This window comes from Oryx dammah, unplaced genomic scaffold (assembly GCF_014754425.2).
Source record: "Oryx dammah isolate SB20612 unplaced genomic scaffold, SCBI_Odam_1.1 HiC_scaffold_9, whole genome shotgun sequence".
NCBI lineage: Eukaryota > Metazoa > Chordata > Mammalia > Artiodactyla > Bovidae > Oryx > Oryx dammah.
The window spans coordinates 42,405,613-42,432,122 of NW_024070193.1; the positions used below are offsets into that span (position 1 = coordinate 42,405,613).

At 50.2% G+C, this 26,510-nt stretch overlaps 1 protein-coding gene across 1 annotated transcript in view; it reads left to right on the forward strand.

The window, feature by feature from the left end:
* LMCD1 (LIM and cysteine rich domains 1) overlaps positions 1–23,717 on the forward strand; it is a 56,666-nt gene extending 32,949 nt beyond the window's left edge. Inside the window, exons 3-6 of the mRNA XM_040245991.1 lie at positions 2,418–2,673; positions 7,283–7,612; positions 20,756–20,971; positions 23,067–23,717. Of these exons, the coding sequence (XP_040101925.1) occupies positions 2,418–2,673; positions 7,283–7,612; positions 20,756–20,971; positions 23,067–23,225 (961 nt within the window). The 3' untranslated portion in view covers positions 23,226–23,717. The remainder of the gene's footprint in view (positions 1–2,417; positions 2,674–7,282; positions 7,613–20,755; positions 20,972–23,066) is intronic.
* Positions 23,718–26,510: the final 2,793 nt, after the last annotated feature.

A 26,510-nucleotide genomic window follows, 5' to 3' on the forward strand; every position in this document is an offset into this window, starting at 1 on the left:
AAAGAGTTGGGCACGACCAAGTGATTGAACTGAACTGACTGAAATGGCAGCCCACTGAATGCAAGCTGGAAGCTTCTCCTCAAATAATGCTTAAAAGGCTGTCTTTTCTTCTCCTGAACACCACACTGCACACCATGTGTTAAAAACAAGAAGCAAGCCTTGCACTGAAGAAACGTGTTTAACCTTCTATAGCCCGCTGTCCTCCAGGCTCATCACCGATGAGCACTTTCCACGTGCCACATCCTGACTCCCGGGGCAACTGGTCCAGGCAGCAGAACCACCCCAGAGCGGATGCAACTTGCATGGCCCACCCTGATTCTACCTTACGTTATAGTTTCCACCCGCTCGTCTCTCTCTCTCTCCCATCCCCACTGCAGTCTCCTTGAAGGCTGCGATGGGGCCTCCTTCTCTTCATATCAGGCTCTACCTCAGCACTACCACCAGTAGGGGCTGGATGGTTGTCTGCCGTGGAGGGAGCTGTCCTGTGTATTGTAAGATGTTTAGCAGTAACCCTGGCCTCTACCCAGACGCCAGAGCACCCCACTGGGACAATCAAAAATGTCTCCATGGTTTAGTCACTGAGTCATGTCCGACTCTTCCGACCCCATGGACTGTAGCCTGCCAGGCTCCTCTGTCCACAGGATTCTCCAGGCAAGAACACTGGAGTGGGTTGCCATTTCCTTCTCCAGAATGTCTCCATGCTCAGCCATAAAAAAGAACAAAATAATGCCATCTGCAGCAACAGGGATGGGCCTAGAGATTATTGTGCTGAATGAAGTAAATCAGACAGAGAAAGACAAATATCGTATAATGTTGCTTAAATGTGGAACCTAAACAAAAAGGTACGAATGAACTTATTTACAAAACAGAAATAGAGTCACGGATGGAGAAAACACACTATGGTTACCTGAGGATAAGGTTGATGGAGGGATAAACTGGAATACTAGGACTGAGATGTACACACTATGATATATAAAATAAAGAACTAATAAGAACCTGCTGTATAGCACAGAGAACTCTACTCAGTACTCTATAATGGCCTATGTGAGGAAAGACTCTAAAACAATCTTTAAAAAAAAAAAGAGTGGATATATACCCATCCATATGTTAAAACTGATTCACTTTGCTATACAGCAGAAACACAACAGTGTAAATTAACTATACTCCAATAATTTTTTTAAAAAGTGTCTCCAGATATTGCCAAATGCCCCCTGGGGACAGTTCTGACCGTGGTTGTGAACCACTGATGGACAGCATCAGGGTAAGCTTCCCAGAGCCCCACAATCAAAATTTGTGCTAACTGATTAAATGCATCAACCTCCTGAGTTTTGAAGAGAAAAGGAGGCTTCCTCTGAGCAGGCCTGGCTGTGAAGCGCTCAGGCCACTGCCCTGACATCTCCCCGCCGAGCCCTGCTCCGTCCCACTATAGGTCGTGGTGCAGCTCACTTGACCTAACCAGCTCTACATCGCGTGTGTTCCAGCATCTGAGATGCAGCCTGCCTAAGGGGACCCGGCCAGGAAGGGAGGGGAGCGCTTTTCCTCTCACTCTGGGAATTCTGGATAGCTAAACCTTAACAGCATGACACAAAGCTGCCAACTGCTTTTGTTTTTAATTGTCAGAGGGAAGCATCAGGCTTTCAAGTCAGCCTATGAAGCCTCCCCAGGACACTTTTTCTTCTTCCAGCCCCAAGATGAAGGCTTGCCAATGGATGTCAATCTCTCTAGCCCGAGGGGTTTAAGCTCATCCTCTTTCCCCCCAAGTCCTGTCCACCAGTTTCTTGAAGAAAATTTCCAGCTGTATTTTAACTTCAGGATGAGTGCTAAAGTGTTTACAAATTGCTCAAGCTCTGAGACTCATGAATCTTGGGAGACAATTTCAATAATTCTTTACAGCAAGAATCAGCAGACTTTTTAAAGAGCCAGATAGCAGATATTTTAGGCTCTGCAGGCCTCTGACCTCTTTTGTAATTACTCACTTGCTGTTGCCACCCAAACGCAGCCACAGACCACTAAATGAATGGGCATGGCTGTGTTCCAATAAAACTTTATTTTCAGAAGCAAGTTGTGGGCCAGGTTCAGCCCACAGGCTGCAAAGATTCCTGACCTAGAACATCTCCAATGATGAACCAGCCTTTGCCACCCCAATGCGGTGGAAAATTTCTCAGGAGAAAAATTGTGCTGTTCTTTTTACCAACAAAAGTCATACCAAATTCCCCAGAGAAAGATTGATAGGAAGACATTGAGGTGCTGATTCCAAAGGCCTTTTGGTCTCCGGTTACCATTTGTCTGCTGCTAACCTTTTCAAGTTACTAAAGTTAAACTTTGCGCTTGCTTTCCAAAGCGTAGATGCTGCCAGCGGGAGACTCTGCCTCTCTTTTTTGGAGGTTGATCTCACTTGTCCCCATCCCACCCCTCAGGAAAATATGCAAGTCATGCAAATGCAGCCAAGAGGACCACTGCTTGAGCTCTGACCTGGAAGACGATCGGAAAATTGGCCGCTTGCTGATGGACTCCAAGTATTCCACGCTCACAGCCCGGGTGAAAGGCGGGGACGGCATCCGGATTTACAAGAGGAACCGGATGATCATGACCAACCCCATTGCCACAGGGAAAGATCCCACCTTTGACACCATCACCTACGAGTGGGCTCCCCCTGGAGTCACCCAGAAACTGGTAAGACAGCTTCCTGCAACCAAGTGGTTATTTCCCTTCTCTTGTAAATAGGAGTCATGCCAAGGGTTCTTGAATGTCAAAGACAAGGGAACACAGGTGCAAGGTTATCAGAATGGTAGGAGTAGCTATGGTTTCATAGCTGCTCCTACCTCTGGGATCTTGAAGTGAAAACTATCTGGGCCTCATTTTTCCTCATCCATGAAATGGGTAGAGGTGTTCATGGGAATTCCAGCTGCAGTACACAGTTGCTTATGGTTCCCTTTGGGCTCTCTGCTTCTGAATAGAGGATGCTTTATCCTTCAGAATTCTCAGAGTGCTTGTCTTCATCCACAAGTTGTTCATTTTCCGTCAAAGTGGTCTGGGACGTGCCTTTTGCAAGCCTAGGGGAAAACACAGGAACACTCCTCTCTTCTCCCTAACTCCTGGACTTGGAAGGGAGTTATGCCAGTTTACTTTACATAACTCTGGGGAAATGGCACCCAGAGAAGGACAAGGCCTAGAGAGAGCAGGTGACTTGCACAAGTCACCCCCCTTCAGCTTCCAACTAAAAGGACCCAAGGGAAGTCCCCATGAACAGGCCTCACCCCAGACAATTAAGTTGGGAAGCTCCAGACAGCAGGGTCAGAATCATCAGACATGAGAATTTAAATGAACATCCCACACAGGTCCCTTCAAGACCCAGAGCAGTGGACTAGCGCCCCTCAAATTTCCACAAATGCAGAAACTATCTGGAGAGCTTGCAGAAACACACCCAGCAGGCTTGGGGCTGGCGTGCCAAGCTCCCAGGTCATGCTGAGGCTGCCAGCTCCTGGACCACACCTGAAGTAGCAAGGACCTGGGTGATTTCTGCAGGTTAATGAGATTTTTAAAAGCCCTACAAGGTTAGCAATGCAGACCTGCCACTGAATCTCATCCCTCCTGGGAGAAAAGAAGTGCCTTTCCAGTCCTGTGTGGCCTGGCCCTGCAGGCTCCTCCCGCAGCTCCTGCCATGCCCCCTCACTCAGTACTGGGCAGTGCGCTGACCTGCCTTCCTGCCCTGGACCACTCTAGGCTCTTGCCCTCCTCAGGGTTTGCACATGCTGTTTCCTCTACTCGAAACATCCTTTCCTGGCTCTCTGTATAGCTGGGTCCTTCTGTCAGTCAAGTCTCAGACGGGCCTCACCACACTGCCCCATCTACAGTTGATGTCACCCATCCCACTAGATATTTTTCTCCCTCTCTCCATTCTCTATGGTCTCCTTAGAAGATCTTTTTTTAAATTTATTTATTTTTTATTGAGGGATAATTGCTTTATAGAATTTTGCTGTTTTCTGTCAAACCTCAACATGAACAGCCATAGGTATACCCTTAGAAGCTCTTATTTCAAGCTGTCCTTGTCTCATGCAAGCCTGTGCTTCATTATCACCCAGGGCATGCGTACACGTGTCCTGTGCATGGTGCATCCTCTGCCTCACACTGCGCAGAGCGTGCAGTGGGCTTGATGAGTATTTGTGCCCATGTGACCTCCCAGCCAGTTACACACCATGTGTGGTCAGTGAGTGGGCTGGACCTGCTCCGTAAAAATCCTGTGACTGGCCCACAAACAGAAGCACAGGAATTGAGAATAAATATCGGGAAACCTCTGTGGCAACTGACATCCAAGTGCGTGATGGCCAAACAAAGCTCTCGTGTGCACAGCCTCCTGTGGCCTGAGAACCGTCTCACCAGGCACAGTGAGCCCACAGATCGTCCTGCAATTCAAACCACCCAACAGAACCCCCAAACAAACCTTGATTCTTTACCATAGAAGGTTCAAGTCTGGAGTTTAAGGGAGGAGGGGTGCAGAAATCCCTTCTAGATAAAGCAAAGAGAGACAAAGTTCTGTTTTTTTTTTTTTTTTAAGCTTTGCTTTTTGAGAAGCATACTTTCAAAGAACGCTTCAGCATGCATGAGATGCCTGAGCTTAGCCACCTGGTGAGGTAGGGCTCAGTTTACCTGTGAGGGGACACAGAATGGTTCACTGCCCTTTGCCAGCCCGAGGGGATAGGCAGGGGCAGGTCAGGGGCCACAGAGGGAGTCATTGAACAACAGCAGTGCCGGGTTCCGGTGGTTCCGAACACAGATCTGCCTCCAGCGCCCGGGCCCGGGTGAGCCATCACTGGGTCTCCAAGATGTTAGTGGAAACTAAAGCAAGAAGCTCATAAAAGAGCCGGCTGTGGGCGACAGGAACTGGCTGGTGAAAACCTCAAATGCTTCGGCCCCAGCCTAATCAGAGGAAGGCATCGTCGGGCTGTGATTAATGCCGGCTCATAAAACCGCACAGGATAAAGGCCCTTCTGTCTGCCCTGTGTCTGGCCTGCCTGAGCAAGTCGCATTTCTGAGATTGGATGACTCTCCTCCCACTCACCCTTCCAACTTTTCCTTAAATTACCAAGTGATCGGGACTGACTACATTTTGGAAATGGCCTGAATCTTGCTCTTTATCACCCTTCCCAACCAGAATAAAAACCAGAGAAATTCTTGAGCTTTTAAAGACTAAAGTCATAATAAACCTAATTGCTAGTATTTATTGAGTACATACTGTGTGCCAGGCGCTATACTAAGAGCTATACATGCATGGAAAGTGTTAGTTGCTCAGTTGTGTCTGACTCTTTACAACTCCATGGACTATGGCCCACCAGGGTCCTCTGTCCACGAGATTTCCCAGGCAAGAATACTGAAGTGGATTGCCATTTCCTACTCTAGGGGATCTTCCCAACCCAGGGATAGAAGAAGCCAGGTCTCCAGCATTGGCTGGTGGATTCTTTACCGTCTGAGCCATTTGCTGGGGGGGGGGGGGGGGGGGTGGTGCATTACTGCTCCCATTTTACAGAGGAGCAAACAGAGGCTGGGGAGGTGTCCATGCAGGACTGGCACTCTCGTGTGCCATCGTCTACCCCTGAACCCAGGGCAGACACCACTGCTCAACCTCCCACTCATCAGTTTCCCACTGAGCCCTATTGGACCTCAGCATCCTTCTCAACACTGCACTCTAGGCTGCCAGGACTGACCAGGATTCGCGTGGAATGTGAAGCCCATTTACTGTCCTTGTCTGACAGCTGGAGAAGATCAGGAAAAGGAAAATCAGGACTGGGTCTTCTGACCTCGGAGTCCGTGTGTGTCCTACTGCCCAACCCTAGGAAAGAGCACCTTTTTCCTCCACTTTTCTCTCTGATCTTTTGATTTCTCTCCTGGAAAAGCCTGATTCTGGGAACCTCTTCCCCAAGAATTCTCTATCAGAGAGCAAAGCACCAAATGATTCAGAAAGGTCATCCAGTCTTAAACCAAAGATTGGTTTAGGACCTAAAGCAGTCTTCCCAACTGACCTGAGAAAAGGCCTCTTGCTAAAGGTTTTGGGAATGTGACCTTGGTTGACTTCCTGGAGAGATCGCTGATTCTGACCCAATCTCTCTTTCCATCGCCCCCTTCCCAAGCCCATGCCAATTGATGGCAACTGTCTGAGAGCTATGTTGAGGTGGGTTCTGAGACCCTCATTGGGGTTGATTATTAATGTCTGCCATGTGTGAGTGAGTAGGGAATGGTAGCATAGGCCTCAAGCCAGCCAGGATCACGAAACACAACCAGATGCTGGGGCCTTGTCAACGCAGAGGCAGAGAGCTGGTACCCAGCTGGGGCTTTAAGCTGCAACAGGAGAACTAGGTCTCTGTCTCCAGGATGCCAGCCAGCACCCCTTAGCTCTGCAGGTCACACACACCGTCTCAACCACAGGGTTGATTTATAAAGTCAAGCAGGGAGGGGTGCAGGCCCTAGAGGGTGGGAGCCATACAGAGATCCAGATCCTGGCACCAGGCAATGCTTCCACAGAAGGCAGCAGCCATGGCCATGGGCATCAGGCCATCCGGCGGGAGGGTTAGGGTCAGGGTTGGGCACAGAGGTGGAAAACAGAGGATAGACAATTTGCTTTTCACACTTTCTCAAGCTGTGTGGCCTTGACCTTTATCTCCCCATACCTGGGACCCACCCAAGTGTAAGATTTCTACTCATTTTAAAGAAAAGCAAGCCAGCAAACTAATGAAAGGCCAATCAGACAGTTATCCATGGCCATATTTATAGTCAGATGGCCTACCATCTATCCCAGCCATATCAGTGTGGAAATGTTATTGACCTGAGACCTTGTCGATTCTACTATTAGAAGGGGCCTTTGCATATTTTAAAATTAATAAACCATGAAATGCCTTCTGCCTATAAGGATTTAGTTATACTTTGCTAAGAAAAGCGATTTTAAATGAGATTTTTTTTTTAATGAGAAGCATTGCCATGAGGTAAATGAGGTAAAAATCTTCAGTTTTTAAGGAAACAAAATCCATGTTGCAGAGCCAGCAGATCTAAAATGAAAGTCTACTGAAATTATCCCATTCTCATCAAGCATGTGAAGCTGTAGTTACGACTTGGGGGAAAGTGGAAGCTTGTTCAGGCCTCTCGTGGGTGTTCCCCAAAGATTCACCTGTTTTCTTCCTTGAGACTAATCCTTGGGTTCTCCAAAACCTGGAGGAGCCCAGGTCTTGCCAGGGCTCAGATTTCCTATGCCCGGGTGCATGGGAATCACGGTGCTGGGCCTCCCCCTCCCCAGGGCCTGCAGTACATGGAGCTCATCCCCAAGGAGAAGCAGCCGGTGACCGGCACCGAGGGCGCCCTCTACCGCCGGCGCCAGCTCATGCACCAGCTCCCCATCTACGACCAGGACCCCTCTCGCTGCCGCGGACTTTTGGAGAACGAGCTGAAAGTGATGGAAGAGTTTGTGAAGCAGTATAAGAGCGAGGCCCTGGGTGTGGGCGAGGTGGCCCTCCCCGGGCAGGGCGGCTTGCCCAAGGAGGAGGGAAAGCAGCAGGAGAAGCCTGAGGGAGCCGAGACCGCCGCCCCGACCGCCAACGGCAGCATCGGTGACCCGTCCAAGGAATACGTAAGTCTGTCCCACCCCTCCGTCCATCCATCCATTCATGCCTCGGGTCTGGATGAAAATGCCCAGGTCAGGGCTGCAGGGTCAGGGCCCCAGCTCCAGGCCCTGTTCCTTCATTCCTGCGTTCATCTATGGTCGTGGTCCAGAGGCAGTCACAGACAAGCAGAGCCTACCAGCTCAGAGAAAGGGCATCTCTCCTTGCTCGATGGTGAGGGTGGGCTTGGGGGAGGAGGGGAGGCCCCCTCTGGCCTTGCAAGAGTCACTGGGAGTGCCCTGGGCCTTTGGGCTCTTCATGGGAGGCCTGTGTTGCCTTTAAGAGGTAAGCATGCCCTGAAAGAGGTGAGAGTCTCAGAGCACAGCAGTCAAAGGACTGAAAGAAGTGCCAGGTGGCAATGGTGTGGTACTGGGGGGCTGGTAAGGTCAGCGGAGGCACATTTCCTGAAGAGTCATGCACTCCATCCATCCATCACTCAAGGATCCATTAGCCTGTACTGTCTGCTGAGATCCAGGAAGTTAAACAGAGGACCCTGTCCCCATACTGGGATGTCATAGACTTAAGACTTTACTCCAAGGGCCATAGAGAACAGTGGTGGGCTTGAGACTGGGGGCTACATGGGGCTATCTGCTAAGTTTCATGGGACCCCCAACCCCAACCCCCATCAGTCAAGAGGCCCTGTGACTCTACGTGACATTTGGAAATACGAGTCCCAATCCATCAAGCAAATCACCTGCCTTGCTGGGAACAGGCAAGAGTCACCCACATGAGCCAGGAATCCCAGGGAAATGCCCACCCAAATGATGCTGTCACTACATCAAGAAGGGGGGTCTCTCTTCTCTGTAGTAACTCATATTTGCTATCCAAAACCTGCGTTCTGCATTTCCAATGCCCACCCCATGAGCACATTCATTTGGGATTGCTATCTGATGAACTCGAAGACAAAAGAATGAAACTGATTTTCGCTAGCACAAAGTAGTGCTGCTGTTGAAAAGACCTGTTTCTCAGGAAGAATTCACACCCCAGGACTTGATTTTTAAAAGTTACATGCAGTGACCATGTTTTCAGAAACCAGCCCCCTACATAGCCCTGCTCTCTATCCGCCCTCCAGTAGCCATCGCCTCTTAACAGCTAAGTACTGCAGAATTCCAAATTGAAAGGCAGCTTCTTTAAGTCTGTGACATCTCCCAGTTGCCATTCCCAGGAGAGAAATGCTGATCTGAGAACGTATTTCATCCTGGATTCCACATGTTTGGACGGCGTGGAAGTAGGGCAGAGGCAGCCTAAGATCCCAGGTCCTTGGCAACAGTCAGCTCTAGGAAATGGCTCTGACAGTTTAGAAGCATTTAAACAAGACCAGACAGTAAATAGGGAATCCACAGGAAGGTGATATTGGTGGGTTGGGCTGGTTAGGAAAGACAGACTTTTCCTTCGTTTGTAGTTGTTGTTGAGTCGCTAAGTCGTGTCCAACTCTTTGTGACCCCATGGACTGCGGCACGCCAGGCTTCCCTGTCCTTCACTATCTCCCAGAGTTTGTTCAAACTCGTGTCCATTGAGTCGATGATGCCATCCAACCATCTCATCCTCTGTCTCCCCATCTTCCTCCTGCCCTCTATCTTTCCCAGCATCAGGGTCTTTTCCAATGAGTCAGTTCTTCACATCAGGTGGCCAAAGTATTGGAGCTGCAGCATCAGTCCTTCCAATGAATATTCAGGATTTATTTCCTTTAGGATTAACTGGTTTGATCTCCTTGAAGTCCAAGGGACTCTCAAGAGTCTTCTCCAGCACCATAACCCCTTCCTTTTCCTAAACCTGATCTTAATTAGATAACTAATTGTGTCACTAGTAGACTCATATCCGTCACCCCCTCTAGACACTGAGGTCCTGTCTGGTCTATCTCTGTAACCTGGGGCTACAAATCAAACCACCCCATCTCTGCAGCAGGTGCCACTGATATAATATACAGAGAAGGTGCTTGATAATTATGTGATGCATGAATGAACGGATGCTGAAACTAAATTGATCCTCTAAAGATGGGGACCACTTGGGTGGCTGTTTTGCTTGAGAGGACAATGAGATTTCACGTTTACATGCCTTAATCATCTTCTGTGTGCTACATGCTGTGTTCAGTACTTTCAGGTCTTGGATTAATTCAGACCGTTAGCTGGTGGGTGGGTCTCACAAGCCCCCTATTATAGGTGGGACTTCCCAGGTGTCACAAGTGGTAAAGACTCCACCCGCCAATGTAGGAGATGCAAGAGAGGTGGGTTCAATCCCTGGGTCAGGAAGATCCCCTGGAGGAGGGCATGGCAACCCATTCTCCAGCCTGGAGAATCCCATGGACAGAGGAGCCTGGCAGGCTATAGTCCATGGGATTGCAAAGAGTCAGACATGACGCTTTGCACACATGTGTTGCAGGGGAGGACTCAGGGATTCAGAGAAGATAGGTAGCTGGTCTGAGGCCCCATTGTTTCTGGCGGGGAGGGGGTGGGCAGATTCCGGATCTGATACTCTTTCTACTGTGTGATGCTGAATATAAAACCCTGCTTGTTATCTGTATTTAACTCAGTGTTTATCTCCTCAAAGCCAAGGAGCAAATTCTATTAAGGTAACTAATATCCTGCCAGGCTGTAGACAGAGGGTCCCTGGCAGCGCCAACCCAGGGGGCAGCATATCAAGGGGACTTGGGTGCTGGCCGGCCTGTGTGCTGGGCTCCTCTTGTTCTCATAAAAGGGCAGCAGGACAACCTCCAAAACCAAATGTCAGGCGCAAACCCGACTTTCGCTCCCCTGAGGAGGGAAATGAACTTGGCTAGAAGCCATCGGGGCATTCAACCTAAGAACCCGGGTACAGGGAGGACGCATAGAACTGACATTCGAAATCAGTGATGCATGAAAGAGGAGGCAAAAAGAAGGACATGTGACATGTAGTACACTGGAGCTACAGTTGTAACATACCACGCTTTGTCATCCTGATGGTGAGCGTCAGTACTGTTGCTGGCAGCTACCATTCAGTGGCCTTTGCTAAACCAAGGACAGTGCTAAGCAGGGGAGCATCTGATGTAGAGCTCCCAGCCACCCAGCCACAGGAGGTGAGGCTATGGGGTTCAAACCAACCTCTGTCAGCCCCCAAGCCCATCTTCCTGTTTCCCAAAGCTTATTGCCCAGAAAGCTCATGGATGTGAAGCTATTAAAGGGCCATGTGGCCGTGTAAAGGGGACGTCAGAGTGGACAAAATGAACTGGGTTTCTTTCAGTCTGGACTTCTCAGAGCCTTCAGAAGACTATGGCAATGTCTAAAAGCACCTGGCACCCTGGCTAAAATCCAGCGGCCTGGGTCCCACCCCAGACTAGCAGATGCAGGTGGGGCCTGAGAATCAGCATTTCCAACAAGTCTCCAGGCTGATGCCAATGCTGGGCTGGGGACCACCCTTTGAGAACACTGCTATAGACGGTTGAAAATGACCTGATGTATAAGCTCAGCCAAAACGATATCGCCAATCTGTTAACACAGTGAGGGTCCTCCAGACGCTAACCTAGGCGTGTTCTAGACGTGTGCGGCCTCCCTGCCACGCCCAACTTCGGGCGTCCAGCTTTGAGAACACTGTCAGCACTCTCGAGTTCCTTGAACTGCCCACGGGGAGTTCAGGGAACACTTGCAGATAATACAGGCCCCCACTCTCTCCCGGCCCTGATCGCCCCAGCTGGGACCTCACAACACTCTGCTCTCAGCAGCCAGAGGCCAAGAGCCCTGCTGTCTGAGCCCCCGCAGCCTGCACCCCACGGCGGTCCTCCCCGGCGCTTGCTCGGCTCCATCCTGAGGCTGGGCAGCCTGTTACAGTGACGGTCTTCCTCGGAAACCTTGGGAAGATCCCGGACCGTGGCAACCCCACGGTCGGACTGCCGACTCCTCCCTCCACCAGACTGACCAGACCAGGAGCATTCCCGCCAAAGCCTGTTCCAAGTCATCCTCATCCGTATGGAATCCCCGCCCACGGGCTGAGTGCTGGGTGAAGCCGGAGAGCGGCGGCATGGTGGGAGCAGCAGGTCCCTGGAAGCGCCACCCTGACGCTGTGCTTAGGAGACGTGGCAGCATGGGAAATGCCCATGAGAGTCAGCCCTCTTCGTGAGGAAAAGTCACACAGGAAAATCCCAGGTTCCAGCTTGCCCGCTGTTGCTCTCAAAGCAGGCCCTTTAAACCACTGAGGCCAACTAACCACCCCCCAATATTCAGCCTCCCTCTCTCTCCCTGAGTTGCCCCTCTATGTGCGCATGGAGTGGGGAGGAGGGCTGTCATTGCACAGCAGTCTCATTCATCTCTTTGAATCACCCGAACAACTGGTGAGAGAGGGTGGGGTTGTTATACCCATTTTACAGATGTGGAGTCTGAGGCCTGGAGAGGTTAACTGGCTTGCTAGTGAGATCCCAGCCCAAGTCCTTCTGCGTCACCACCCTGTGGGGTCTCGGCAGAGTGGGGACAAAGCAAAAGCGCGTGCACTTCTGTTTGTTGGTGTGAGTGGTGATGTGTGGACTCACTGACAGCCCAGCCAGCAAAGAATTTGAGGGCAAGTCAGGAACAAGGGTTGCCCCACTCCAATCCCACCTGCCATGGGTTCCCAGGGGTCTTGGGGGCTTTGAAGCATCCCGTGGTCAGGAAGCTGCCCACCCCAGCAGCCTGGACTACTCCACAGCCGCAAGGCATGGCCCCGCATCCAGCTCCCAACCCCTCCCACCTGGATGGATCCCACAGAGACCAGACCTTGATGTGCTGACCGTGAACAGCTCTACCAGACCATTGCCCTGCATTTACAGAGCCTACTGGATATGTTCTCAGAAATTAAATATACAGATTTCCTGGGCATGGTCATCCTGCTCAGGAATTTCCTCTCTTCTCTACACCCCAAACTTGTAACCAAAGAAAGAAGCAAGCAAGCCAGGACATAGCATTTAATGTCATCTCCGCCCTTCCATATTTTTCACTCTTGCCAGGAGCCCCCCAGCTCCTGCCTCACAGGCCAGGCCATGGCCCCAGAGAAGATTAAAAGGAGAACAGACTGAAAGAAGCGAAGACATTTCTGGAAGTCGTAAAGATGTGTTCCTCAGGTCCCAAATGACAGTGGACCTCCCCCGACCCAGTTTCCCCACAAGAATGCACAGAGGAGGGACCGGAGGCCTGGTCCCCTCCCTCCCGTGAGCCGGCCTCACAGATGGAAACTTACAGCAGCTGGCAGCTCAGCCCAACTCCAGCCCTGATGGGGACATAGCTGTGGGCAACGGACTTCCAAAGCTTGGTCAGAGCAGATGTTTGGCTTGTGGGCTGGCAGGAGAGCCAGTCTCTCTCTGCACACTTGAAACCACCACCCCATGCCTGAGAGGCCTGAGAGCCCCGTCTGAGCCGAGGACTGAGGGTCAAAGGCTCAAGAGGCAGCCCTCCCAGTTGCCATGGTTACCAGGCTCCTCCACATCCGCCTGCCTCCTCCTTTACGGCGGAGATATTTTAATGACATTAAAGGAGATTTTTCTTTTCCACAGAAAATTCCTTTCATCCCACTTTTGATACTATAAATACTTCTCCATGTTGCCACATAAGGCTTCACAAGTATCTTGCCCCGCCCTGCCCCCCTTGAAGTGGGCTGCATAATAGTCCATTGACTAAAACAGGGCTTTTATTTTCCTGTTGGAGGTTACTCGGTGACAATGATGACACAGAGGGTGGTGGTGTCTGCCACTCACTGACGACCTATGTCGTGCCAAGCACCACACCAGGGGCTTCTCATGGCTGTTTTATTCAATTCTAAGGATTAGTCGACAAGATAGACTCTCCCCCCAGCTAGTCGTCTAACTGGTGAGCACTGAAGCCAGAACTGGAACGCGGGCCAGCCTCACTCCAAACCCCGCACCGACTGCAAACAGTGGCAGCTCCCGCACTTCCAGGGCTCCCAGGGGAACCGGGCACCACGTGAGGCTGCTGCCATGGAGATGGCCCCGTGTGAGCCTTGTCCCTGCTCTCCCTCTGTAAGGACGTGCTTGGCAAAGGGGGACCCAAGAAGACCCCAGGCGGACAGTCTCTCTTCCACGTGTGGCATTTAAGAAGGCTTTGTGGCTCCCTCCTCCCCCTTCAGCAGACCACCAGTGAGGGAGACTTGGTTACATGCCTGACAGTCTACCTTGCTTGGCAAAGCGCCCCCTCCCCAAGGACCTGGCTGAGAAGATGTGGGAGGCAAAGCACAGGGTGGCTAAGCGCTTCCCAGCATCAGGGCCCGCCTTGTGTCACAGAGGAGGACACTGAGGCTCAGACAGGTGGCTGAGTCATCCAACGCGCCCCCAAGATGAAGCGATGCTGGGACTTCGTACAAAAGCCCAGGACCCTGACCACCGTGCCTGTACCATCCCATGCAGCCTGCACCTGAAGGAACCCGGGGAGATGCTGGCGTGGGGGCCCGGAGCACAAGGAGCTGAAGATGCCCGCCACAACACCGGGCCAGGAAAGAGAGCAGAGAGATGGGGCGTGGAACCAAACTACTCTGGGACGCACGAGGTTGCAAAGCCAAGATGGTGAATAATCGCCATAAGAGGAAATGGGGAGATGCTGTTTATGAATAAATTGTTGAGTATTTGTGTTGGAAGGAACCCAGCGCCTGGATTCAAGGCCCTTGTGTTAATATTTACTGTGTTATAGTGGCGAGCTTTTCACGAGGTAATCTGAGTTTAGACTGGGGAGGCCTTTGGATAAGAGCCTTCCAGAAGGGAAGGGCATGATTGGGACAGAACTGCTGGCCACCCTGACAGAGAGGCTGTGGCTGGTTTGGAAGGTTCTCGGTGTCTGCAGACTCGTCTCTGAAGGCTAGTGTGTCTCGACCCTGGAGGTGGTTCTCTGGCCGTGGGACCTGGGGCCACTGCCTGGACCTGCTGTTTCCTGAAACGCTTTGTGTGTTGGTTACTTCCACTTCAGAAGCCTGAATGACTCTGCGTGCCCACGTGTGCTAGTTCTGTTACCTGGGGCCCCACAGCAAACCCCTGCAGGATGCGGCAGCTCAGAGCACTGATGTCTGTTTTGCTCACAAATCAGCAGTTCGGGCATGGCTCAGTGGGCTAGCCTGTCTCTGGCCATGATGCTGGGAAGACGGAGAAGGCTGGGGCTGGACCGTAGCAGGGGCCTTGGCCTCTCCCTCTATCTCTGTGTTTTCTCTGCGTAGTTGCCCTAGAAAGGGGGCCTCAGGATTTTTTCCCAGTCCCCCACCTCTGCCCCCACCAGAACTCACAAAGAAGAGTTGGCGGAAACTGAGCTGCCTTTTATGACCTGCCTCGGGAATTGACAGCATCCCATCTGCCACATTTGGTTCTACAGAAATGAGTCACTAAGGCAGGACCCGTTTGAACAAAGGAAACAGACACCCACAGGTGGGAAGAAGGTCCACAGAGCTGCCAGCATCATTTCCACACATCACAGCGGATGGAACCCAGCCCTACGGGGTCTGAGCTTTGGAGGCAACTGAATCTATTATGCTCCTCCACTTTCTCAAAGCAGGTGTTTACGAAGACCCAGAGTACGGAATAGATAAAAGCCTTTCATTTAGACCCTTGTGATAAATACTTTCACCTTTTGAACAGGGACAGGGCGAAACTTCAGCGTGAAGAGATGTTCACAGGAGAAACGTCATGTATGTTCTACTTATGACAGGTCTGGGGACTTCCCTGGTGGTCCAGGGGCTAAGAATCCATGCTCCCAATGCAGAGGGCCTGGGTTTGATCCCTGGTCAGGGAACTAGATCCCCCATGCTGCAACTAAGAGTTTGCATGCTGCAACTAAAGATTTCGAGTGCTGCAACTAAGACCCAGAGTAGACAAATAAATAAATAAACATTTTAAAAAAGAAAAAAACAGAAAAGAAAGGTCTGTGCTACAGCTCCTTTCCCCAAGGAATGACAGTCTGAAAACTAGGTCACGTGGCAACCAGTACATGGACAGATTCCCATGAGGAAGCTCTGATTTTAGCCAGTTGGGAGTCTGAATGAGAACCCACTGACATGCCAATGATCAGTGTTCTTCTCTGTTCCTTTTAACCCAGTCCCAAGGGACTTCTACTGGACCACGCTGTCTCCTCCAGAGGGGACATCGCCTGGGAATGACTATTATTGAGCTTTCTTCAGAACAGTGCAGAACTGAAGCATCCCAGGAATTCAAATTGGCTTTTGCGCCAACTGAACCTTAGTGGTGATGTCATTTTTGCTGAGTTTATATATAAGGTCATGTTTAAATTCTCTATGACAGTGGTTCGTGAACTGTGGTCCCCTGATTACCCCAGCATCCCCTAGGAGTCTGCAGATTCCTTCCCCACTCCCAGATCTACTCATCAGACCCTGCAGGGTGGGGGAGGTGCCACACCTCCCTGTCTGGAACTGGAGAGCATGGTTTTAGAGGGGGTACGATGGGAGAGGGAGACGAGCAGGCCTGCCAAGCCAGGGACTGGTTGTAGCTGTGTCTGGGGTAGTGACAGGATGGAAGTCGCCTGACTCAATTCTCTGGCCTTGTACAGAGAAAGAGAACAGACATGGAAAAACACAGAGCCCACAGGTGGGAGGAATGACCTCCTCACACTCCATGTGCTCATGGTCCTACTGAAAGGAACCCAAGCCTTCAAACCAGAAGCAGATCCTGCCTGAGACATCGTTGTCATCTTAGGAAATGGATTTAGCTCCTCCAAGCCTCAACTTTTTATAAATAGGGCTGGGTAGGGATGACAGTCGGAGAAGGCAATGGCAGCCCACTCCAGTACTCTTGCCTGGAAAATCCCATGGATGGAGGAGCCTGGTAGGCTGCAATCTATGGGGTCTCGAAAAGTTGGACATGACTGAGCGACTTCCCTTTCACTTTTCACTTTCATGCATTGGAGAAGGAAATGGCAACCCACTCCAGTGTTCTTGCCTGGAGAATTCCAGGGACGGAGGAGCCTGGTAGGCTGCTGTCTATGGGGTCACACAGAATCGGACATTACTGAAGAGATTTAGCAGTAGCAGCAGCAGGGATGACAGTTGATTTTAGCTAATTAGTACTAAACCCTTACAAAGTTCATTATTCTAGGATCTCACTTAATCCATGTAACAGGCCTATGATGTTCTGAGTATCAGTAGTAGTATTTTCCATTTGATGGATGGAAAAAACTAAGGCAAAGAGAGGTTGGTTAACTTGTCCAAGGTCACACAGCTAGCCCCCTCCCCCCTCAAGCATCCACTGCAGTTTAGAAACTGTAATCCTCAGTGCCGAGGAAGATAGAATACGTTTACGCAAAGAAAGGCAGACCCCAGATCACAGGACCCAGGCAGGCTGGGCCTTTGGACTCTTGGTTGCCAGGATGACCCTGGTGGCTGAGGGGCCGCCAGATTGACAGCGCCGGGACACTATCAGATCTCTCATCCTTTGAGACTACAGGGAAGGGGGCATGGGAAACAGTTCAGAGGCAGGAAGAAATTGGTTCCCGACGCATGCTGACAGGACTTACTAATCAAACATCATGTTTTCGTAAAATGGCAGTGATACTGTTCGCTTTAAAAAGGATCAGCTTAAAAGAAAAAGGACTGGCCACCGGTAATAATGGGGTGCAGAGCAGGAATGCTGGGGGACAACGAGAGAAAAGACACTCCCCAAAGAGGCCCTGACAGAGCCCTTTCGGACAGTGCTCCCAGAATTCTCTCCCACGGCATGAACCAGAACTCGGCACTCTTGGCTTCCAGAACCAGCACGGGCTCCCCATTACCTCCAGAGTGAGGTCCCAACCCACAGTTCAGAGTCACCCGTGATCACCCCAGACTGCCTCTCTGACTCACATCCCTCTGCTTCCTTCGGTGGGTCGCAGGCACCTGCCAGTACCACCGCTTCCCTCCGCCCAGACACACCCAGGTGCATTTACATCCCTTCCTCTTCCCACCTCTGTGTTAGCAAAACAGCTGGAAATTAATTTGAAGTCGGGAGCCCCACTGATGTTGCCCGGTGATACCTGGCATGATGGATGGACAGAAAGCCCTTCTGTGTGGGAGAAAAGGGGCTGGAAACTTCATTCCATGAAATATGGAAAGACAGATGGATAGGAAACTCACTTGGTTCTCAAACAGCCCTCACCAGACAGCTGACACTTCCCAGCTATGCTTAAGAGATGTGACAGTCAATGAATGTGGATCCATTATCTGTTTTTCCTGTAAGGCTTCCCAGGTGGCTCAGTGGTAAAGAATCCACCTGCCAATGCCGGAAATGTGGGTGCTGTTCCTGGGTGGGGAAGATCCCCTGGAGGAGGAAATGGCAACCCACTCCAGTGCTCTTGCCTGGAGAATCCCATGGACGGAGGAGCCTGGCGGGCTACCGTCTGTGGGGCCGCACAGTCGGACACGACTGAGCGGGCATGCACAGGCAGGTGCTGATGAGTTCCAGGTGAGCTGGGGCTCAGTCATGTGCGAAGGGTTTCACTCTGGGGAGGAACTCACACACATCATTCTTGTGAGCATAAATGAAACCACAAAGCCAGTATGGTCCAAGGCACGTCGTCAGGCAGCCAGGACTAATTAATCAAACACATTCCTATCTGGGCACGCGCTCAGCCACAGCTGTGCTTAGGGACCACTCTCAGTACATGAGCTTATTTTTGTCACTTGGTTTTCTTTCCCTGATTATCACCATTTTAATTTTATTTCTTCTTCATTTAAAAGAATATATTAAGCATACAATTAAAGCATATAAATAAGACAAAGTGTTTAGGCTTTGAATATATGCCTACTCATCTTTACATGGCAAAACAATAAATAATCTCTATTTGGGCTGACATATAATTAGTGCTTAGTAAGACAGTATGTTCATTTCAAGCCATGGGTCAACAAGCATTTCTATAGAGGGCCAGGTAATCAATTAATTAGGTGTTATGGGCCAAGAGTTAAAATCAGTGATATCACATAAGAACTTTCTGTGGCAAGAGAAAAAAATAAATGTCCACAACTTTTTGAAATTCAAAATAAAGTAGGATAATTAAGACAGGCTTTCACAATACATGTTGTATTAGTCAACTTGGGCTGCCATAAAGAATATCATAGACCAGGGGGCTTAAACAACAGAAATGTGTGTTTTTACAGTTCTGGAGGATAAAAGTTCAAGCTCAAGGTGCTGGCACGATTGGGTTCTGGTGAGAGCCCTCTTTCTGGCTTGTAGAGGGCTAGAAGCCCGCCTCTCATGGCTTTCCCTGTGAGTACACCCAGAGAGAGAACAGCAGAAAGAGAGCCAGCCATCTCTGGTCTCTCTTCTTCTAAGGACAGAAGTCCTGTCTGATTAGAGCCCCACCCTAATGACCTCGGTTAACCTTAATGAACTCCTTAAAGGCCCTATCTCCAAATACAGTCACACTTTGGGGTTCAACATATTAATTGGGGGAGGTGAATCATTCAGTCTGTAACACAGGTCTGCTCGTGAAAAATGGAATTCTTTGGGGGCAGAAAAACATGCCACTAAATTGGAGTTCAAACGTAAAATGCATTTGAAGCTGATGGCTCCTACAAGAAGCTGTCTTTGCCATAGTTGTGCCAGCACTGACGGAAAGACACACAGTGGAGTAGAGAGAACCTCGGGTTTGGGGTCAGGCTGGGCCTGTGTTGAAATCCCAGCTTTGCCTCCCGTCAGCTGTTGCTACCCGACAGTGACTGAGTCTCTGTGAACCTGGGTTTTGTTTGGGGGTGGGGGTGGGGGCAGAGAGGGAGCAGGACATACAGGTCTCCCTAAAAGGAAAACAACTCGAGAAGGGAAAGTAACTCTCTTGGGTTTCCATAAGGGTGTCCGTCAGGAGTGAAAACACCCAAGCTTAATACTGGATATACACCTGCCCCAGGGAGATGACAATCAGTATCGCCCTCATCACTGGAGTTCTGGGGAGTGGGCGAGAACTCCAAAACAGCTGGAAAGATGTTACAGATTGAGGATGCCGTCTGGATAGGATGTGATGAGGACAGCCATTTACCTCTGTGGTAAATACCAAATATTTGACCAGAACCTCTCCACGGTTATTAAAAACAAGGCAAGTCTGAGAAACTGTCGTAGCCCAGAGGAGCCTAAGGAGACAGGGTCGCTATCTGTGATGCAGGATCCTGGATGGGATCCCAGAAGAGGAGAGGGACATTAGGTAAAATCTAAGCACATTTGGAGACGGTTTGGACTTTAGTTAATAATAACATATCAGTACTGGTTACCTGATTGTGACGAGTACACCATATTCATGTAAGAAGCCAAGCAAGCAGGACAGTGGGTGTGGGGTCTGCAAGAATTCTCTGCACTAGCTGCACAGTTTTTTCTGCAAATCAAAAACTTCTAAAATTCTAAGTTTATTAAAAGGCAACCCTGCTCAGGTAAAAGACTCATTCAAAGTGCAAGGTGGACTAGTGGGTTTTACTGTGTTGAAAACAGGGATGAAAGGCTGGTTGATATGGTTTCACACTCTGCATTAACTTGCTTCTGAGGAACTACCACTTGTCAAATTTTGATTAATAGCAAAGAAAAATAGTTCAGTTATCTGGAAGGGCTATTTAAAAATGCCTTCTTTTCTTTTTCAGTTCCTCAGAAAACCACATAATGCAAAAGATGAAAAGTTAAAGCCGTCACAGGAAGTGAGAAATTCTCTACTGAGCCAGTCATTAGAGGGGCTGCAAAAGTGTAAACAAGGCCACACTCTGACTCAATGTTCCTGTTTTGGAAAATACAGTTATTTCTAATTACAAATATTTATATTGACATGTTGTTGGTTTTCTATTTTTAATGAATTAATAAGTAGTTATTTAACTTTTTACTAAGTTATAATTTCTCATATGGTAAATACCATGAGCTGTTAACCCATATGAACAGAAACTCTTGGAGGTTCTCAGTAATAATTTTAAGAGTCTAAAGACCCTGAGAACAAAATATGTGAGAATCACTGTACTAAACAAATATTTCAGTCCTCACAACTCCCTGCTAGGTAGGTAGTATTATTATTCCACTTTGCACATGAGAAGACTGAATACCAGAGAGGTACCATAACCTGCTCAAGATCACCCAGGAAGTAGGGGACTGGAGTTGACACTGGAACCCGGGTCATGATACACTCCTGACGACCTTGTGTCCTGGGGCTCTGCCCCGCCCTTCCTTCCAGGTCTGTGAGCTCTGCAAGGGGGTGGCCCCTGCCGACAGCCCTGTGGTCTACTCAGACAGGGCAGGCTACAGCAAGCAGTGGCACCCCGCCTGTTTCGTGTGCACCAAGTGCTCCGAGCCGCTGGTGGACCTCATCTACTTCTGGAAGGATGGGGCGCCCTGGTGTGGCCGTCATTACTGCGAGAGCCTGCGGCCCCGGTGCTCCGGCTGTGATGAGGTGAGGACCTGTGGGAGTGGACAGTGGGGTAGGCGTGCCTCTGACTGCAGGAGAGGACCCCGAGGCCCAGGAGGGTGTGGTTTTGCCAATGATGTGATCCACAGGTAGGAAAACTGGGCCTCAGAGCCCCCTTCACACTCTTGGCCTCTGTTTTCCCATCTGCAAAATGGGCAGAAATTAGTTCCTGCCCCCAGCTCTGTTGGGATGGGTGGGACACAGAGCACCTGTCAAATCTTATCCTTGGCAAGAGCCCCGGCACTTAGTGAGTGCTCAGAACATCATGGGGTGCGCCCGGAGGCAGACAGAACACGTTCACACCTGGCTCTGCATATGGGCCCCTAACTCCTGTGTCGCAGTTTTATCACCTACAAAATGGGAGGGTAACAGTGCCCACCCCGTGCAGTTGCTGTGAGGACAAACGAGATCATGCCCGAAAATGCTTGGCACGGGCCCGACCTAGTGACTAAAAAAACAGAAGCTGCCATGACTCTTAGAATCAGGTAATACACGATGAGACGACAGTACTGCTGTAACATGTAGCATCAACATAACACAAGCCAACAGGCAGAGATGTTAGGAAAGGGGCGCAGCTCTCCAATATGGGTTTAGACTAGAGGCACTCATAGGTGTGTGAATAGTGACAGTAATAGTTATGACAGCAGCAACTACTGTCTGCGTGCCCTTGGTGAAGGCAAACTCGCTTCCTTCGCCTTTGGCACACACGAGGGTCAGAAATGCCTTCTTCACTTTGAGCTAGGATCTCTGCCTCCCACCTTCCACCTGTTGCTCTCTGTGAGAAGTTCAGTTCAGTTGCTCAGTCGTGTCCGACTCTTTGCGACCCCAGGAATCGCAGCATGCCAGGCCTCCCTGTCCATCACCAATTCCCGGAGTTCACTCAGACTCGCGTCCATTGAGTCGGTGATGCCATCCAGCCATCTCATCCTCTGTCGTCCCCTTCTCCTCCTGCCCCCAATCGCTCCCAGCATCAGAGTCTTTTCCAATGAGTCAACTGTTCGTTCTCATGAAGTGGCCAAAGTACTGGAGTTTCAGCTTTAGCATCATTCCTTCCAAAGAAATCCCAGGGCTGATCTCCTTCAGAATGGACTGGTTGGATCTCCTTGCAGTCCAAGAGACTCTCAAGAGTCTTCTCCAACACCGTGAGAAGTTAAGACCCTGTAATCCTCCTACATCGTTAACTGTGTGAGCAAGAGCATTAAGAAGGGAAAAGGGCTGTGAGCAGGCCTGGGCCCCAGCTTACATTTTAAGGACCACAGTATGCTCCCAGTAACCCCTCCTCATCCTAATGTGCTGTAGACTTTTACATGATGTGCTGTTAACATCTTACAACAGCCCTTTAGGGGGAGGGAATCACTATCTCCATGTGGCATCTGAGGAAAGTGTAGCTCAGAGGGGTCAGTGCCAATCACACAGCCTTGACTTTGACTCCGTTACCTTTCTGAGTACTCCATCTGCAGCAAGACTTGGAACACTCATAAAACCCCCTGGGCTGGGTGGCATTTATATCCCCATCCTACAGATGTGGAAACTGAGGCACAGGGAGGTTGAGAAATTTGCCCCTAGTCATGCAGCTGTTACGTATTTAAATGAACATTCACACCTTATCCCTGTTTGACCACAAGACGAGAAGGCACATTTAACCAGTTTGCTGTCCGCTCTCTGGTTCCTCACCAGATCGCACAGATGTTCCAAAGTTTACTTTGTCCTAAGCCCAAGTAACGCTGGGTGTGCCTACTCTTGCAGACTCGCCATTGGCCACTTGGCTGTAGCGAGGCGGTCTTCACCAGCTCAGAGCACAACTGGGCTTTGGATTTGACCCACAGAGCATCACAGATGCCAGATTCATAAAACCTGCCAATAGTGGAGGATTGTTGTGTTTTTTTTTCCCATCCGAGATGCTAAGATGCAACCATGGTCTTCATCAGATACCATACTTACTGCCTGAGACTTATGTCAGATTTCTCCACTGAAGCATTTAAAGGACAAAACAAGAATGGGGGAGGAGGGACCACCATCTCACAGGCCCTGTCTCCTCGAGATAGAACCTGAGTTGTACGTCTTCTGCTCCCCTCCCCAGATAATCTTCTCAGAGGACTACCAGCGTGTGGAAGACCTGGCCTGGCACCGAAAGCACTTTGTGTGCGAGGGCTGTGAGCAGCCGCTGGGTGGCCGGGCGTACATTGTCACCAAGGGTCAGCTCCTGTGCCCAACATGCAGCAAGTCCAAACGCTCCTGAAGGGCTGACTGCCCACGGCCGGAACCCACAGGATCCTGCTGAGGAGGGGAGCCCAGTGCACCAGGGCCATCCTAAGGGTCTGGCGAGACAGCCAGCAACAAAAACGTCATCTTTTTTTCAGTGGGAATATATATATACACATATGTTCTAGGTTGGGTGGTGATGGATCCTTCAGGGTCAATAGTTTCAAAGCCAAAGATGTTCTGAGAAGTCTTAGGATGCAGTTGTTTTGTTGTTGTTGTTTCCCTGCCACCAACAAAAGGCATCCTGCCAGGGCTCTAGGAGGAGTTTCCCAGAATGCAACTCTGAGTGATCAAATCCTGTAGCTGTAGAGTGTGCGTGCTTTCTCGTGAACGTGGAGGCTCCTCCAGGAGCAGCCTGGGACCCCAACGATCTTTTGTTGCCTCCTTTTCAAATGGAATTTGAATTTTAAATAAAAAAATAATGTTGGCATGATAAATACACCAATAAAAGTTTTATGAAGTTCGCATACACCTTGATCTCATTATTTCCATGTGGCCAGCATTTCAGGGTATCTGTTTTGCCCCAAGACCCGAATGCTGGCGCTGGTGGCAAAAGCCTCGGAAACGCTGGTGCGCCTCTTCTTCAGCTGTGTCTCGTCAGACTTCTTTGGGGACTGTAGGTCCTCAGGGCAGGACCCCCATGGCCCAGTTCCAGGTAGCCCCAGGGCACTGATGGAAATGAGAGTGCTGTGTTTCACGGGAACCTAAAAGCAGCCTCCTAGAAACTTAGGAGCAGCAATTCAGTGCTCTCAGAGCTGAGGCAGGTGATGAGTGAGCCCCTCTGGGAGTGAGACCAGGTAGAGTGTTCAGAAAGGGCCACCTAAGCTCAACCGATGGGTGCCACGTGGGACGTGGTGACCAGTGCAGGCCGAACTGAGGAAATGTGGACTTCATGAGAAATCACTCCCTGTTGTAAATGTTGCCAACCAAACAGACTAGCTCATTGTCTAGTCTCTCTTTTATGACCTCGGTGCACTTACAGCCTCCAAATTCATTTCCTTCCCACAGTTCAGTTCAGTTCAGTTCAGTCGCTGAGTCGTGTCCGACTCTTTGCAACTCCATGAATTGCAGCACACCAGGCCTCCCTGTCCATCACCAACTCCCGGAGTTCACTCAGACTCACGTCCATCGAGTCCGTGATGCCATCCAGCCATCTCATCCTCTGTCGTCCCCTTCTCCTCCTGCCCCCAATCCCTCCCAGCATCAGAGTCTTTTCCAATGAGTCAACTCTTCGCATGAAGTGGCCAAAGTACTGGAGTTTCAGCTGTAGCATCATTCCTTCCAAAGAACACCCAGGACTGATCTCCTTTAGGCTGGACTGGTTGGATCTCCTTGCAGTCCAAGGGACTCTCAAGAGTCTTCTCCAACACCACAGTTCAAAAGCATCAATTCTTCGGTGCTCAGCCTTCTTCACAGTCCAACTCTCACATCCATACATGACTACTGGAAAAACCATAGCCTTGACTAGACAGACCTTAGTCGTTTCAGGAAAAAAAAAAACACATTTCCCTCTCTACTGGGGATTAAGTGTAAAAAGACCCGAGTCTTGGTAGCTCACAGTCCCGTCAGCCCTGGCCTCTCTTTCTTAAACTGCCCGTCTGTCGCCCAGTGTCTTTGCCTCCACCACCCAACTTCCACTCACACCATCTTGTCTGCAGTAGCCCCGTTCACGGGCTCTGCCAGCTCGATGAAGCTACGGCCACGCCCTTCCCAGGCGGTCCTCTGTGTCCAGCTCCTCTCTCCAGCCACCCTGCTCCTCTTCCATGTCCACCTTTTCAAAGAGAAGCTTCCGGATGCCTTCTTCCTGCCTCCCAGTTGCCTCTGAAGAACAAAGTCCTCACCCTGACATGTAAATCCCTCCAACACTTGGCTTAACTTTCTGGTCTTAAAACCTTTCTTCCTCTAGATTTCAATTTCCTTATTTCTCTAAACATTCAGAAACTCCTCTGGATCAAGACCTCCCTGTCTCCCCCCATACCTTTTCTGTTCTGGTTCCTTGAAGGCCAACTCCTCCCCACTGAAATTCTGTCCTAGAAGGTGCTTCTGAAACATCCCCTTCTTCTCAGCCCTGCCTGTAGCACCAAAGGAATATTCACTCATACATTCCCTCATTCATTCATTCACAAATATTCACTGAGCACTATAGAGTTCCAGTTCCTCTGCTGAGTACAGGTGGGGATGGTGCTCACAGAAAGAAGAACGCCCCTGGACTTTACAGTCTGTGCAGGAAATGGGCCTTGGGCAAATATTCCCACAAGTAGATTTAAAAGTACTGCTACTATAGATGCCATCGCTTCCCAAGTGGCTCAGTGGTAAAGAATCTATCTGCCTGCCAGTGCCCGAGTCACAGCAGGCGCAGATTCCATCCCTGGGTCAGGAAGATTCCCTGGAAGTGGAAATGGCAACCTACTCCAGTATTCTTGCCTGGAGAATTCCATGGACAGAGCAGCCTGGCAGGCTACAGTTCATGAGATGGCCGAAGAGTCAGACACAACAGCAACTGAGCACGCGTGCACGTACACATGGATACTATAAAGGCGGTGGCAGGGAAACGTGTCTCCATAGAGCAAGTGAAAGAGATTGGGCCTCATCAGGGATGTCTGGAAAGGTGTTCCTGGGAAAGCGACATGTGAACTGAGATCTGAAGAGGGAAAGGAAGATGCTAAAGCTGGATGCCTGGGTGGCGTGTGCAAAGGCCCTGCGGCTGAAGCAGCACAGTTTATTCAGCACCTATTTATTGCTGTTGGAGACAGTGTTGACCACGGTCCATGGACAGGTGTGGCAGGTCCAGAGAGGGAGCACGGATGCTGAGGCACAAGGGGGTCGTCAGCTTTGTGGGCAGCAGACAAGACCCGTCTCTGTCCTAAGAGCAACAGGAAGCCTGCAAAGAGTTTTCAGCAGGGGTTGGTGATGGCTGGACAGAGAGACCATGGGATACATGAAGCCCCAGAGTGATGCCTGCCTGAGTTTGTCCTGGTGCCTCTGTCCACACTATTGTGGACAGGAGTGATGCCCCCCACAGACCCTGGTGGACACCACGCAGAGCAAGCTCCTGCCTTCCCAGTGTCCACTAACGATGCTGACCTTGTACTTGGAATACCCGAATCCCCTCTGACACCCCCTTCTGATGGGCACTCAATGCAGCGCTCTCTCCCATCGCCTCTTCCTTCCATCCCCAAGGCTGTACCTCACCTTGTATGTTTTCTGCCCAGATTGACAATGGTCTCCTAGTGAGTCTTCCTGCCACAAACTCACCCTGTCC